This window comes from Buceros rhinoceros, unplaced genomic scaffold (genome assembly GCF_000710305.1).
Source record: "Buceros rhinoceros silvestris isolate BGI_N320 unplaced genomic scaffold, ASM71030v1 scaffold2856, whole genome shotgun sequence".
In the NCBI taxonomy this organism is placed as follows: domain Eukaryota; kingdom Metazoa; phylum Chordata; class Aves; order Bucerotiformes; family Bucerotidae; genus Buceros; species Buceros rhinoceros.
In genome coordinates this window covers 49771-62248 of record NW_010415676.1, presented here as the reverse complement: position 1 = coordinate 62248, position 12478 = coordinate 49771, and the positions used below count along the sequence as shown (strand labels likewise).

Sequence of the window (12478 nt, the reverse complement as noted above, 5' to 3'; positions counted from 1 at the left end):
TGAAAGCCATTGCACGTACAGCAGCACAACTAGGCCGCTGGTCAACAGTCACCAATCTGCCATAGCCCATTTCATCATCTAGTTCTCATTCTGTTCTGCTGTGGTAATCACACAGTGCTCAACACTGGCTGTCTTAGTGCGCTCTAGAACTATTCCATTCTTTAAAATCTGTTTTTGTTAAATGTAATTACTCCCTGTCCCTATCCCCACCTTAATACTAATTGTTCAATTCACTAGAAATATTATATCTAGCATATATTATTTTTTTTAACATAAATCAATGTTCTTGTACTTACTTGCCCGTATGTGAACTCATAAATCACTAGGAATTACACTTTTGGAAAATCCAGAACTGGGCAAAACCTGCATATTCCCACATCTGGGTCACCCTTAAGAAGTCCTGACTTCTGCACAATCTTTTTTTTTTTTTTTTTAATAGAAAAATATCACGGGCGCAGCTCAAAGGGGGTTTTTTTTGCCCCCTTAAGAAGTCCCGCCTTTTGCCCAATCTTTTTTTTTTTTTTTTTTTAATAGGAAAATATCACGGGAGCAGCTCAAAGGTGGCATGCTGTATAATGAGCACCAAGGCTTTGAAAACAAGTATTTCATAGCCACAGAACACCCCCCATGGGAGACATACTAAAAACCCCAATCAGAGGATCAATTATCATTTCATTACTGTGTGTTATCTTATTTGAAAAATGCAAACTATTTGACAGCTGTAGGTATTCACAGCACTAGAGCTGTTACATTCTTGTCTACTGCAAAGCTCGATGTTACCTGCCTTTCTGCAACAGGCATGATGTTTTCCTGCTGGCCCCCTGGTGGAGGCTGTGGTTTTGCTACATCACCTGTTCCATTTAATAATTCTAAAGATTGCTAGTATATTTGTGTATTTTACAGTATGTAAATGCCGTCAGTCCCTTCTGTTGCAGATGATACACTACTGTACAACATCCTGCACTAAAATGCAGTTAGAACTTCTTCCGTGTTTGTACACGAAAACCCTCATCTGATATTCAGACAATTAAAAGTTCTATTATTACCACTAGGTCATTTTAATCAAATCTGAAATTAATGAAAAATTAGTGTAGTTATTTTTAAATAATATTGAGAAATGCTTTTATGTTCCTATTTTTAAAACTTTTTGAAAGAAAACTTCCTGGAACCAGATTACTTCACAGCATCCCATCCCCTTATATGCATTAAACAAACTCCCTTAAAAATAAAGTTTATACAGGGAACACTTGTAGAATTCTAATTTCAACATTAGTGCAAGAAATGTGCAGACTAATAAGCGTATTACTAACAATATGCATACTTTAATTTCAATATTCACTGGCAGTCCATGACTGCAGAAAGAATCCACAAAGGGAACCAAATGCAAAATTAAGGACTTAGGACCTGTTTTATTGACTTCATGAGGGCATCTTTATATAAATAACCTTGAAAAATATTCTTCTTGATCTAAAGCTTGAACAGCTATATGAAAAAATAACCTCAGAACAAAGGGAGACAGCACTGAACTTCAGATAATCCATGAAAGGTATATTGAAAGTTCCAGGACACAGATAAATATTTCAGCTTCCACACTGAAACTGGATACTATTCAAGTTGATTACATTCGTTCTATACTTAGTCAAGATCCTTATCCAGTCATTAAAGAAAAGTGCTAGTCTTTGCCTGAGTGCCACTTGCTGTATTTTTGTTGTATGTCATTGAAACTTTATAGAAAAAGAATGTGTTGGAACATCTAGGTCAGGTTCTTCACCATCTGGGCCTTATCAGAATTGCAAAAAAAGGGGATGAATTTAGGTGTAACACACCAGAGAAAAAAAAGCTTTCCCTGAGTCCATAGATGTCGAGCTAAACTCTCAAAATCAGCTTTCAAGCTGGAGCACGTCTACCGCTCCCAAATCGCAGACCCAGCAAAAGCAGCAGTGTGGCCTGGTTAGAGCAACACCAGGCTGCCTAACGGCGTGCTGGCACCCATGATGCTCCTGCAATAGTATGACATTTTGTACATTCAAAGCAAAGCATACACTGAAATCACTGGAAGCTATGAGCACTCTGCACTTCTAGAAATCTGTTCATAGGAGTCCCAAGTCAGGTATTGGGAAAATTAATTTTTTTTACAACTGATGGCAACAAAGAGGAATGTCCAATTGAAATGAAATTACTTGTTCAGCATATAGACATTGTGTTGCAGAAAGGGGTGGCAGAGGGTGTTGAATTCAATTTACATGGGCAGATTTAAGTTTTGGTAACCACCCAGCCACTGACTCCACTTCTGTACTGTCTTTCTTCATATGCAGCACCATATTCTATTTCTGTAAGAAAGGAGCTAGAGGTTCTCGAAACAAAATCTCATTTCCTACATAGTCCCAATTCACAACACCATGAGCTCTTTGCATAACTGCCATGGAATTAAACCAGAAATGCCTGTGTGGGTTCTTACGTGTTTAGTCTTGCACAGTTTCAAAATGCTGAGCACATGAAGCCTATAAAAGCTCCGCCTACACCCTAGTGTCAAATTAAAAAAAAAAAAAAATCACAAATGGTTTTAGTGTCTTGAACACAGTATTTATTTTGCTGGTTACTGGAGGGAGAAACTTGTCCTGAATATAACTGAAGAAAAGACCTAAATGTTCACTTGCATATCAACATATCAAATTAAAAAAAAAAAAAAATCACAAATGGTTTAGTGTCTTGAACACAGTATTTATTTTGCTGGTTACACTATACAGGAGGTAGGCAATACCTTTCTCATTCCCTTCTTTGTAAATTGCTAAGTGTTTGGAAATGCTCTGAGCTCCACCACAAAGTTTCTCCCAGTACAAAAAAAAAAAAGGATTTAATTTGTAGCATTCTTTCTTTGTGATGTGTTTAGATCAATGAATGAAGAGGTTGAACAGTGATGACATTTTTACTGCTTTAATCACTGTTGGATTGAAAAAAGATACCAACACCCATCCAACCATTAATAGGGTAGTTAATATGATTCCTAGTGCTGTATCTGAAGGACAAGAGATGAAGTTTGGGTCCTCCTTACAAAGCACTTAGTGTTACTGAAAAACTGTAAGAAGAAAGGATTTTGAGTATGAACACGCAGAAGATTTAATACCTGATAAGCACTTTTAGTTTCCTGTAAGGATTCAAATTTGGTTTCTCTGAATACATCAACATACCGAACAAAAGATACTGCAAAACCAGTACCACTACAGGAGAGCGTACAGGTTAAACAAGGAAGCAAATCTTTCACAGATTCTAAATGCTACAGATTCTTCCTTCATTATTAGTGTCCTAACACCATTACCATGGCATTCTGCACCAGGCTGCAACACCACCTCTTGTGCAACCTAGTTAAGTGTCTTCTGCAAGTCTGTTGTTAAAGGAATACATCCCAGTGCACACAGGCACCGACCTTGTGTCTGCATACAGGTGTCTAGCCCAGTCCACAGCTCCTGCACCCCATAGTAACACCACAGTAGGATCAAACGTAGATTTTGTTCACACCTATCATGACCTGCCATGTGAACCCGCAGAAGCCATTTTACTTTTTCATGCCTCAGCTCTCCACCAAGAATTAATGATATTATATTCAACTCTGTGACCTACACACCCATTACCAAAGTTCTAAACAAATTTTTCTGAACTGCATTCTGCACCTCAGGGCAAAGAAATCATGAAAGTCTTTCTTTTTATTTCAGAATCACAAAATCATTTTAGTTGGAAGAGACCTTTAAGATCAAGTCCAACCAATAACCAGCACTGTCAGGTCACCTCTAAACCATGTCCCTCAGCACCACATCTATATGTCCTTTAAATTCCTCCAGGGATGGTGACTCCACCACCACCTTGGGCACCCTGTTCCAATGCTTGATGACCCTTTCTGTACAGAAATTTTTCCAAATATCCAACCTAAACCTCCCTTGTCACAACTTGAGGCCGTTTCCTCTCGTTCTATCACTTGTTACTTGGGAGAACAAATGGACTCCTCCATTCTCACTACAACCTCCTTTCCATTATTTGTACAGCAATAAGTTCTCCTCTGAGCCTCCTTTTCTCCAAGCTAAAGAATCCCAGTTCCCTTGTCACACTTACGCTCCAGAATCTTTACCAGCTACGTTGCCCTTCTCTGGACACACCCTTGTCACAACTTGAGGCCGTTTCCTCTCGTTCTATCACTTGTTACTTGGGAGAACAAATGGACTCCTCCATTCTCACTACAACCTCCTTTCCATTATTTGTACAGCAATAAGTTCTCCTCTGAGCCTCCTTTTCTCCAAGCTAAAGAATCCCAGTTCCCTTGTCACACTTACGCTCCAGAATCTTTACCAGCTTCGTTGCCCTTCTCTGGACACGTTTCAGCACCTTCTTGTAGTGAGGGGCCCAAAAGTGAACCCAGCACTCAAGGTGTAGCCTCCCCAGTGCCCAGTACCAGGAGAAAATCACTTCCCTAGTCCTGCTGGCCACACTATTCCTGATAAAAGCCAGGATGCCGTTGGCCTTCTTGGCCACCTGGGCACACTGCTGGCTCATATTCAGCCTAAACATTTTGATGAAACAAAAATTAGAAAGATAAATAGCAATTTATTTCAAATTTAATGCTTCACAGGTTTGACGTGCAAGTGCAACATATACTAAATTTAAGAGCAAAGGCAAAGTATGCTGCTCATAGGTGGTATTTTACAGAATTCCCCTCAGGATACCTATTAACTGAATGTTACCTTTCCTACAATAAAGAATACTTTCATGAACTGTGTTCTCCAGTGCTTGAATATAAACTACAGAAAGACCACTGTTTGTTCTTTGGCGTCACCACTTCCTTCCCCGTGTTTCAGAAGATGTTAGTCTCATTACAGTTTTGTTTACTGCTTTTATTAGGTCCTTCCAATAAAAGTTAAACTGTTGTAAAAAATTTTTTTTTTTTTTTTACAATAACCTTCCTGTTCAAAAATATTTTATTCTCCTGGTATTTTCACAGTCTAATAATATATTGGATGTACTTAGTCCATGAACACGTACACTGAATCGAAAAAACACATGCCACAATGTTAACAGATACGTTCAGAGTCACATGAGCTGAATGTGAACAGTCAGGAGTGAGGACTGAAAACTCTTAAAGGGAAACGAGATTCTACTACACTTCGTAAGTTGTATGCGTCAAGAGCAAAACAGTCCCTGTATTTACCTGTTCATAAACCACCAAGACTCAACAGATACCAAAATTGCCGCAGAGACCCCAAAGCAGATTCTCTGTTCATTGTCAGTGAAGTAGCAAAAAGATACTTGTTTGTTCTCATTTTAAAATAAAGGTATAGCTATAAATAATTGAGCCAGAGGACAGAGGGTCTGAACAACGCCATATTCTGAGTCTATTAGCAAGATGGACCAGATTCAGCTCTTTGTAAAATTTTTGTTTTATAAAAGGTTTTAAAACAGTTTTGATTCCAACAATGAAAAATCTAGTTCTTAAATTTCTGTTTAATATTTATTCCAAATTATACTATATGCTGTCTCTATTGAAGTTGCTGCATTACAGCAATTACCATCTTCATATATGACCTCCTATTATGCAAGACTGCTGCAATTTAGACTCTGAAATTCAAACTAAATTATAATCTTTCACCCTTACGCACTCACTTCAACTTGAAAGTATTGAGCTGCCCCTCTAAGCAAAGAGATGAAGGTCAAAAAACAATTTTCCTGCAGTAAAAGTACTTAATGGTTTTTGCTCAGCTCTTGTATCTTTACTGAATAGGCTGACTGATAAGGTGAGAAGACAGGGGATGCAGATAAGCCTGCCGACCCACAACAAAAACTTCTGTTCAATTCTGTAGATAAGGCAGAAACATTATTTTAGAATACACAGACAAGCTATGATTTACCATCCTGGAAATCACCATGAATGCAGCCTCATATACATAATCATCTAAATATACATATTTTTGTAACGTACCTTTGTGCAATGGTTGAGGCATGGTTAAAATCTGGATAAGCAAAAGGGATGAGACATCTCTGTAAAGCACAGGAACTTCTGGTAGGTCTTCACTTCCCAGCCTGGAAAGAAAACCCAAAGAAAATCACTTCTGATACTATAAAACCATTTTTCATTTTCATATTTTATTTTGCATTTTATATTAAATAGTATTACATTTAATGTCAAGCTTACAAAAGTCAAATTTGCTAACTGACCTCTATTTTAAAACCATTTAATGTTATAAATGGATTGTAAAAACTCATGAGGAAGCTGTTTGGGTACCCGACTCTTGTTAAAGTATTTTAAAACTTTCCAAAACTGCCTGAACTAGTTATTTCTATGTACAGACTGAAGGGACATTCAGAATTTCACCTTCTGAACTTATGTTCTAAAGTAAGAAAATATACTACAGTAACAATAATTAATTGGTTTTCAAAGCTTGGCATTTCCCAAGTACACATATACCCACACTGTAACAACAATGAATTCTCAAGTCACATTCATGTTACAGGAATTGCTCCTATTAGAAAACATGGAAACCTTGGGAAAAGCGTTGTTGTTCTGTAGGTAAGGAAACGAAGACTCCAACAGCCATCACAGGTGGGATTATGCTATCTTACACACAGTCTTTATGCAAACCCCCGTATGTCTAGAAGGAGAGCAAAGCAGCACATCAGGAGATACTGCAAACTTCTGAACTATTCAGAGTCACTGAATGACATAACATCACCTTGTAATCTTAAAAGCAGAAAGTGTTTGCAAATAGGAGATAGTATTTTTCTAGCTTGTGTAGCAATACCCAATAATATTACAACCAACAACATTCTGTAGGTTCAATAGCCAAGGCAAAATGGCAAAAAATGAAAACTGTGAAAAATCATTCTGCCCCTCTTTAATTGATACAGAGCGTGAAGGACACGTCAAACAGGAGCAGCTGGTACAATGTGATATGCATCCTCCACTGTCGCCTTTCACCCTCTGCAACAAGCACTGAAGAAAGTGCTGTTTGGATTCTTACTCCCATTCCCAAACAGGTGGTGCTAGCTGGTTGGCTGTGAATGCCACTGGAGCTGTGTCGTGTGGCCCTAGTACACCTGGCTCTGAACCTCCCATGTAAAACTGAACCCTCAACAGCTTCTTACAGAGACAAATGTTGCAAAGGAAAGTGTCCCATGGTACCCAGCTCCATTCAATCGCAATGCAATTGAAATGCTGTCCTTCTGGAAGGGCATCTTCTTTCTATCGCTCCTTAGGTTTTACCATCTTTTTTCCCTCCTCTTTTGTCATTCTTCTCACTGGACAGAAACCGCAGGAAAGACAATCCTCTCTTTCTTGGTAGGAACTTCCCTTACTCAGGGCAGCTATAGGCCTCTACACCACATGGGACTTCACTGGACCCTCCATAGAATCCACCTGAGAGTCCAGGGAATCAGAATACGTGCACCTGCTACAGTGTCAAGGTTCACTTCATGCTTTGTTCCAGCAATCTTAACTGTCCTGCAAGTAAATTAAATCTGATGAAGTGTTATATAGTTCTATTGAAAATATACACATATCCTTATTTAAGATGTACCCCCAAAATCACAGCCCCAATCTCCTTCTTTTGGTGGTTCTGCAGGACACTGTAGACTGTAGAGTTTCCCAGTGATGCTTTCTTAAGCTGTGCAGCAAGTGCCCAAGCTTCTCTACAAACAGAATCAGAGGAAAGAAACATACAGACAAGACAGTTAAGCTCTCTTCTGTCTCAGCTCTGCCCTTTTCAGAGAACAACTGGTAAGCTACTGTTGGATCCAATTACCGCCTCCTGTTGGTATCATTCTAGCAGAAATTAGAACTGTGAAAAATATGCTACTCTCCCTGGGAAACTTAGCAGCCGAAACCCAGCTGCAACATTATTGTGTGGGAAACTGTATCTCTAACTAGCCTCTGTTTGATTAACACTAACCAATCAGAAACTGCGCGTGAACTAACTCCTGTATCCAACCATAGTGCCTTAAGAGATGCATACTGTCTGTGTGACAAGGAACATATCCAATCACTATGTAACCAGTTACGTGAGCAAGAATCCACTGGCTGTAAATAGAGAGAAGTATTGGGTCTCACTGCACACCACATTGGCATTCGGGTGATTCTTCCCGCTCCAGCTTGCGGGCTAGCCGTAAGAATATAGCACGCATCGCTACACCTCCCTTCCAAGAGCACCAAACTCTTCCACTGATCCAACTCAGCTGGCACTGGCTACTCCATTAGTTTAGTTGTTTAGTTGATGCCTCTCTTTTTGAAGGCACCAACTCCCCTCACTGCCCTCTGTCACACACATAGCAGACAAAGCGAGCTCTAGCAGACCATTTACAGGTTGTCCACACGAATTGACATGTGGATGCAGGTGTGAGATCCTTAGTACATTCTAATAGCTTTGAGGAGCCAACCAGTATCACCTCTGAGGCACAGAGGCATGATGCTGCTTTTGGAAGGAGACCCCTATATAGTTATTGTTTTCATGAAAACTCAGGCTTGCCTCTACAAAAGGTACTTCTAGGAGTCATCTGTGATACGACTTTGCTCATACAGAAGCAGTCATATAAGCAGAGGATTAAAAGAACACTTTTGGCCATATTGTGTTATCCATTCTCTAACCACTCTCCTTCGCCTCTCTCCCAGCTCAGTAAGACACATTCTGAAGCAATAATTTTATTAAATGGCTGAAGTTTCACACTGTTAATTGTAAGAATGAGCACAAGTGGATTGGTTGACTAGTCGTATAAAATGATGTCACAGAAAACACAGACTAACTGGTCCTTTTGAATTAATGAACTCAAACAGCTACAAATAAACACTATCCATAAAGCCTTTTGCTATAGTCAATCATTTCATAAAATGACTGTTTTAGAACACTGTAACATATACAAATATACATATTAATATATGGGATCATCCTAAACAAAACCCAAATACTCTAAAAATCAGTGTATTGAATTCTAAAGACAACAAAGGGGGCAAAAACTTTTGTCACGCTACCAAGTCTCATTTTCAAAATTATACAAGCAATGAAGATGCTAATCTCACCAAGTAGCTCTAATTCTTCCTTTACCTATGGTAGTTCTATCTTACGATCTATGACACTGGCTTTTAAAATAACCCTCATTATGTAATGACTTTAAAGCCATGGACATCTCTTAAATTACTTCTCAATTTTTGATTTATATATAAATTTTGGGGAAAAAATAATTTGGAATAACATTAAGACAAAACCCCCTGATTAACTCCCTTTGGTCACATCCAGTTGAACACCTCTTTCTGTCAGAGGTATCAACGTCAGTATCATCTGACAGTCATGTAACATTTAGGTCAAATACCAGTTCTGAGAAAATTAGGGAATATTCTTACACATACGGAATACTGTGACTGACTGGCAACATCACGAATAAATGAACCTGTTTTCACATGCAGGACCAAAGGAGTTCTTCATCCGATTTATTATTTTCATATGAATTGGAGAGGTAAAGCTACATCAAATGTCGGAGTTGTAGATAAGCTGCTTCCATTTACATCAAGTGCTGCAGCATATGCAGCATATGAAGCACTTCAAAACTGCGCTGTCATTTGTTAAGAGCCTGAGCAACTTCTTTATTATGACACCAAAACTGAATTTATAAAATATGTTTAGAAGTGTGTTTTATGGAAATTGCCCATCCTGTTAATCCCCAATGCATATGTGAAAGCTTGATAAATCTGACTTTACAAAAAACTGCCACAGAAGCACTGAATGAAATGAAAGTAAGTACAATTTCAGATGGGACCAAAATAATATATAAAATGATTCAAAGGTATTGTAGTTGTATGCTGTATCCATTTAAAGAAAGGAGGGGGGGAGACGGAAATAAACTGCACAGTGTGATATAAACATGTACCAAAATGAAAAATGTATTACTCGACTTTTCCTGTAGAACTGACCACTTCTCCATTCCCAAGTAACTGGGCTGCACCTCTCTCTGTGCCAATACCAGAACTGTCTATCAGCTGACAGCTGAGCAACTCTGCCTCTGCATTCTGCATACTCCTTGTGGTAGAGGTTATATGGCAATTACTTATTTTGGAATGGATACAGAGGAATGGAAAATTCTGTTCTATTTTGAAAAGTGTAGCCTTTGCTTATGGCCTTTCCTTACATACCTGCTCTCCTTCCCATCTTCTCACAGCTAGAGACACTTCAAATCTTTGTTTGGTGCTAACCAAGTGATTATAAAGTTAGAATTTCGATAAAGTGGAAGTTTTGAGTCTCATACGTCTTCGAACTTTCAGATACAGAAAACCTGAGACATAGGGATACGGATATAGCTAAACAAAGGCTTAATCAACTAGGGCAAGTCTATGTTCTCTTCATTATTTCCAGGATGAGAAATACAGCCTACAAATCCCAGCCTGCAGAAAGGTCAGAGTAATATACCATTTCTAACATTCGTGATAAGAAACTAGAATACTACTATATATTCTGGCTACACTCTAGGATATAATCACAATTTCGTATTTGCTCTTCATTGTGTCACAGCAGATTTTACAGCCGGTCAGCTTTTCTAATTACACAACACAGGACTTCACTGCCAGTACTAACATTAGGCATCTCCCATTCTCTCTTTCACCACTGTGTCCCCCAGTGCTCCCTTGTCACCCATTCCCAAATTTATTCAAATTAACCTTTTTAAAAACATGGATTAGTTCCTTGACTTTGTTCATGATGCAGCCTGCTCAAGTTACATCAAGTTACAGCTGAAGATGGTGAGCTACAGTATAGGAGAATGAAGAAGCAGCCAAGAGCAAATACTGTCGAAATCTCTGTATCATACTGTATGTCCTCAGACATTGGTGGATCAGGCAGGATTTACGTGTTTATTGAATAATACACGTAAGTCCTGTTGCAGCATGTGTCTCCATCGTCCCATCATCCTACTCTTTTTCTGTCTTGGACTATCTTCATAAAAACTGTTTTATTTTTCCCATTTCACAACAGTTACTGAGATGGAGATGTGATTTAAAAGGTTCCCACACACGGTTGCTCATTCCCATCCCTATGCTGCAGTTTGTTGCCCCAGTATGACACTATAAACAATCAACCAAAGCATCTAGCTTAGAACAAAACAACAGCAAAACACTTGAGTAAAAAAAAAAACCCCAGTGTATTTCAGTTTATCATGCAGTTCCTCCCCAGAAGTGCTTCTAACCAAATGATTCTTAACACTTTACTGAATCATTCTTTGTTGACACATTTTGTCCATCAAAACAGACACAAAAATTTCTGCCTTTGTTGATATATAGATTAAAAAAAAAAAAATCCTTTTATTTCAGGTTTGCTGTTCCTGAAACTCTGACTGTTTGGACTAGTGCATTAAATTCACATCTGGGTTTAGTAATTATTGCCTCCAGCTGCTCCTTCTCTGCCCCCTGCCAGAAGCTATTATTCCCCACTTACACCACTATAATTGTTTATTTGATCGCCATTGAAAACAGATCTGTCCCTACTAGAACAATTTGCTGAAGCACAGCCTGTAGGACCAAATGTACATTAAATTCGGCAATATGAACTGCATAGGAGGAAAAATCCGCTATACCATTACAGTTCATCAAACTCAGCTTTATCCATTTTCCTCCCTCTTCCTTCAAACAGGTCACATTATTTACACCCTTTTGATAGAGTATCTTCTTGCTCAAAATGTCCTTATTTCTACTTTACCTTGGTGTGACCGCATGAACTCCTTCCTATCTTTCCTCTCAGCAGCCTTTTTCAACTATGGAACGATCTGGATACAGTTGCAAATGATGACACCAGGCAAAACCAGGGGCTTTGGGAAGCACAGTAGAGCAATTCTGTGAGAGCCTTTACAAATTACTTCGATCTGTTCTCCCAGACATGTGAAATCTAAAGCATGATTTATGAGAAATGATAGATGGGTTGTGGAAAACCAATCTAGAAAATATGAGCTCTATAGCTGGGCAATTTTAATTGTAAACATGTATTTAAATAAAGTAGTTACAATTAAATACGGGTGAGAAGATAATGCAATGAGACTTGTATTCCATACTTTGTTTCCTTTTTTAGTTTTGAAAATTACCTTTTTCAAATCAATAAAGGTTCAACTAACTTCTCTGGAAAACTGCTTTCAACTGAAGCAGTAATTTAAAGTAAAAATTAAATAGAAGAATGTAGTATGGTAGTTTAAAGTTATTTTGCTCCTGTGACTTTCCTGATGTTAAATTGTTTGGTATCACAGTAATATATTCAAATAATAAAGATCTTTTCCTCTCATTGACCTTTTTTTTTTCCTACGAGTCTTTACTTAGTCTCATTTACCACCGAGGCTGATGATTCAGATTACTTGGTTAGCTTCAAATTGGCAGAGTGCTATCCACATCTTAAATCTGCAGTGGTAGTTCTCCACCACCTTCTTAATCTTCTTCAGTTTACGGCAGTGTACCACCTAATTGCTCTGAGCACTCTTT

General features: G+C 38.5%; 1 protein-coding gene across 1 annotated transcript in view; it reads right to left on the bottom strand.

Annotated features, from left to right (window-relative positions):
• Positions 1-12478, bottom strand: part of UBR3 (ubiquitin protein ligase E3 component n-recognin 3 (putative)) — a gene marked incomplete at its 5' end in the record, with an annotated part of 74665 nt that overhangs the window by 13544 nt on the left and 48643 nt on the right. Inside the window, one exon of the mRNA XM_010137491.1 lies at positions 5963-6063. Within this exon, the coding sequence (XP_010135793.1) occupies positions 5963-6063 (101 nt within the window). The remainder of the gene's footprint in view (positions 1-5962; positions 6064-12478) is intronic.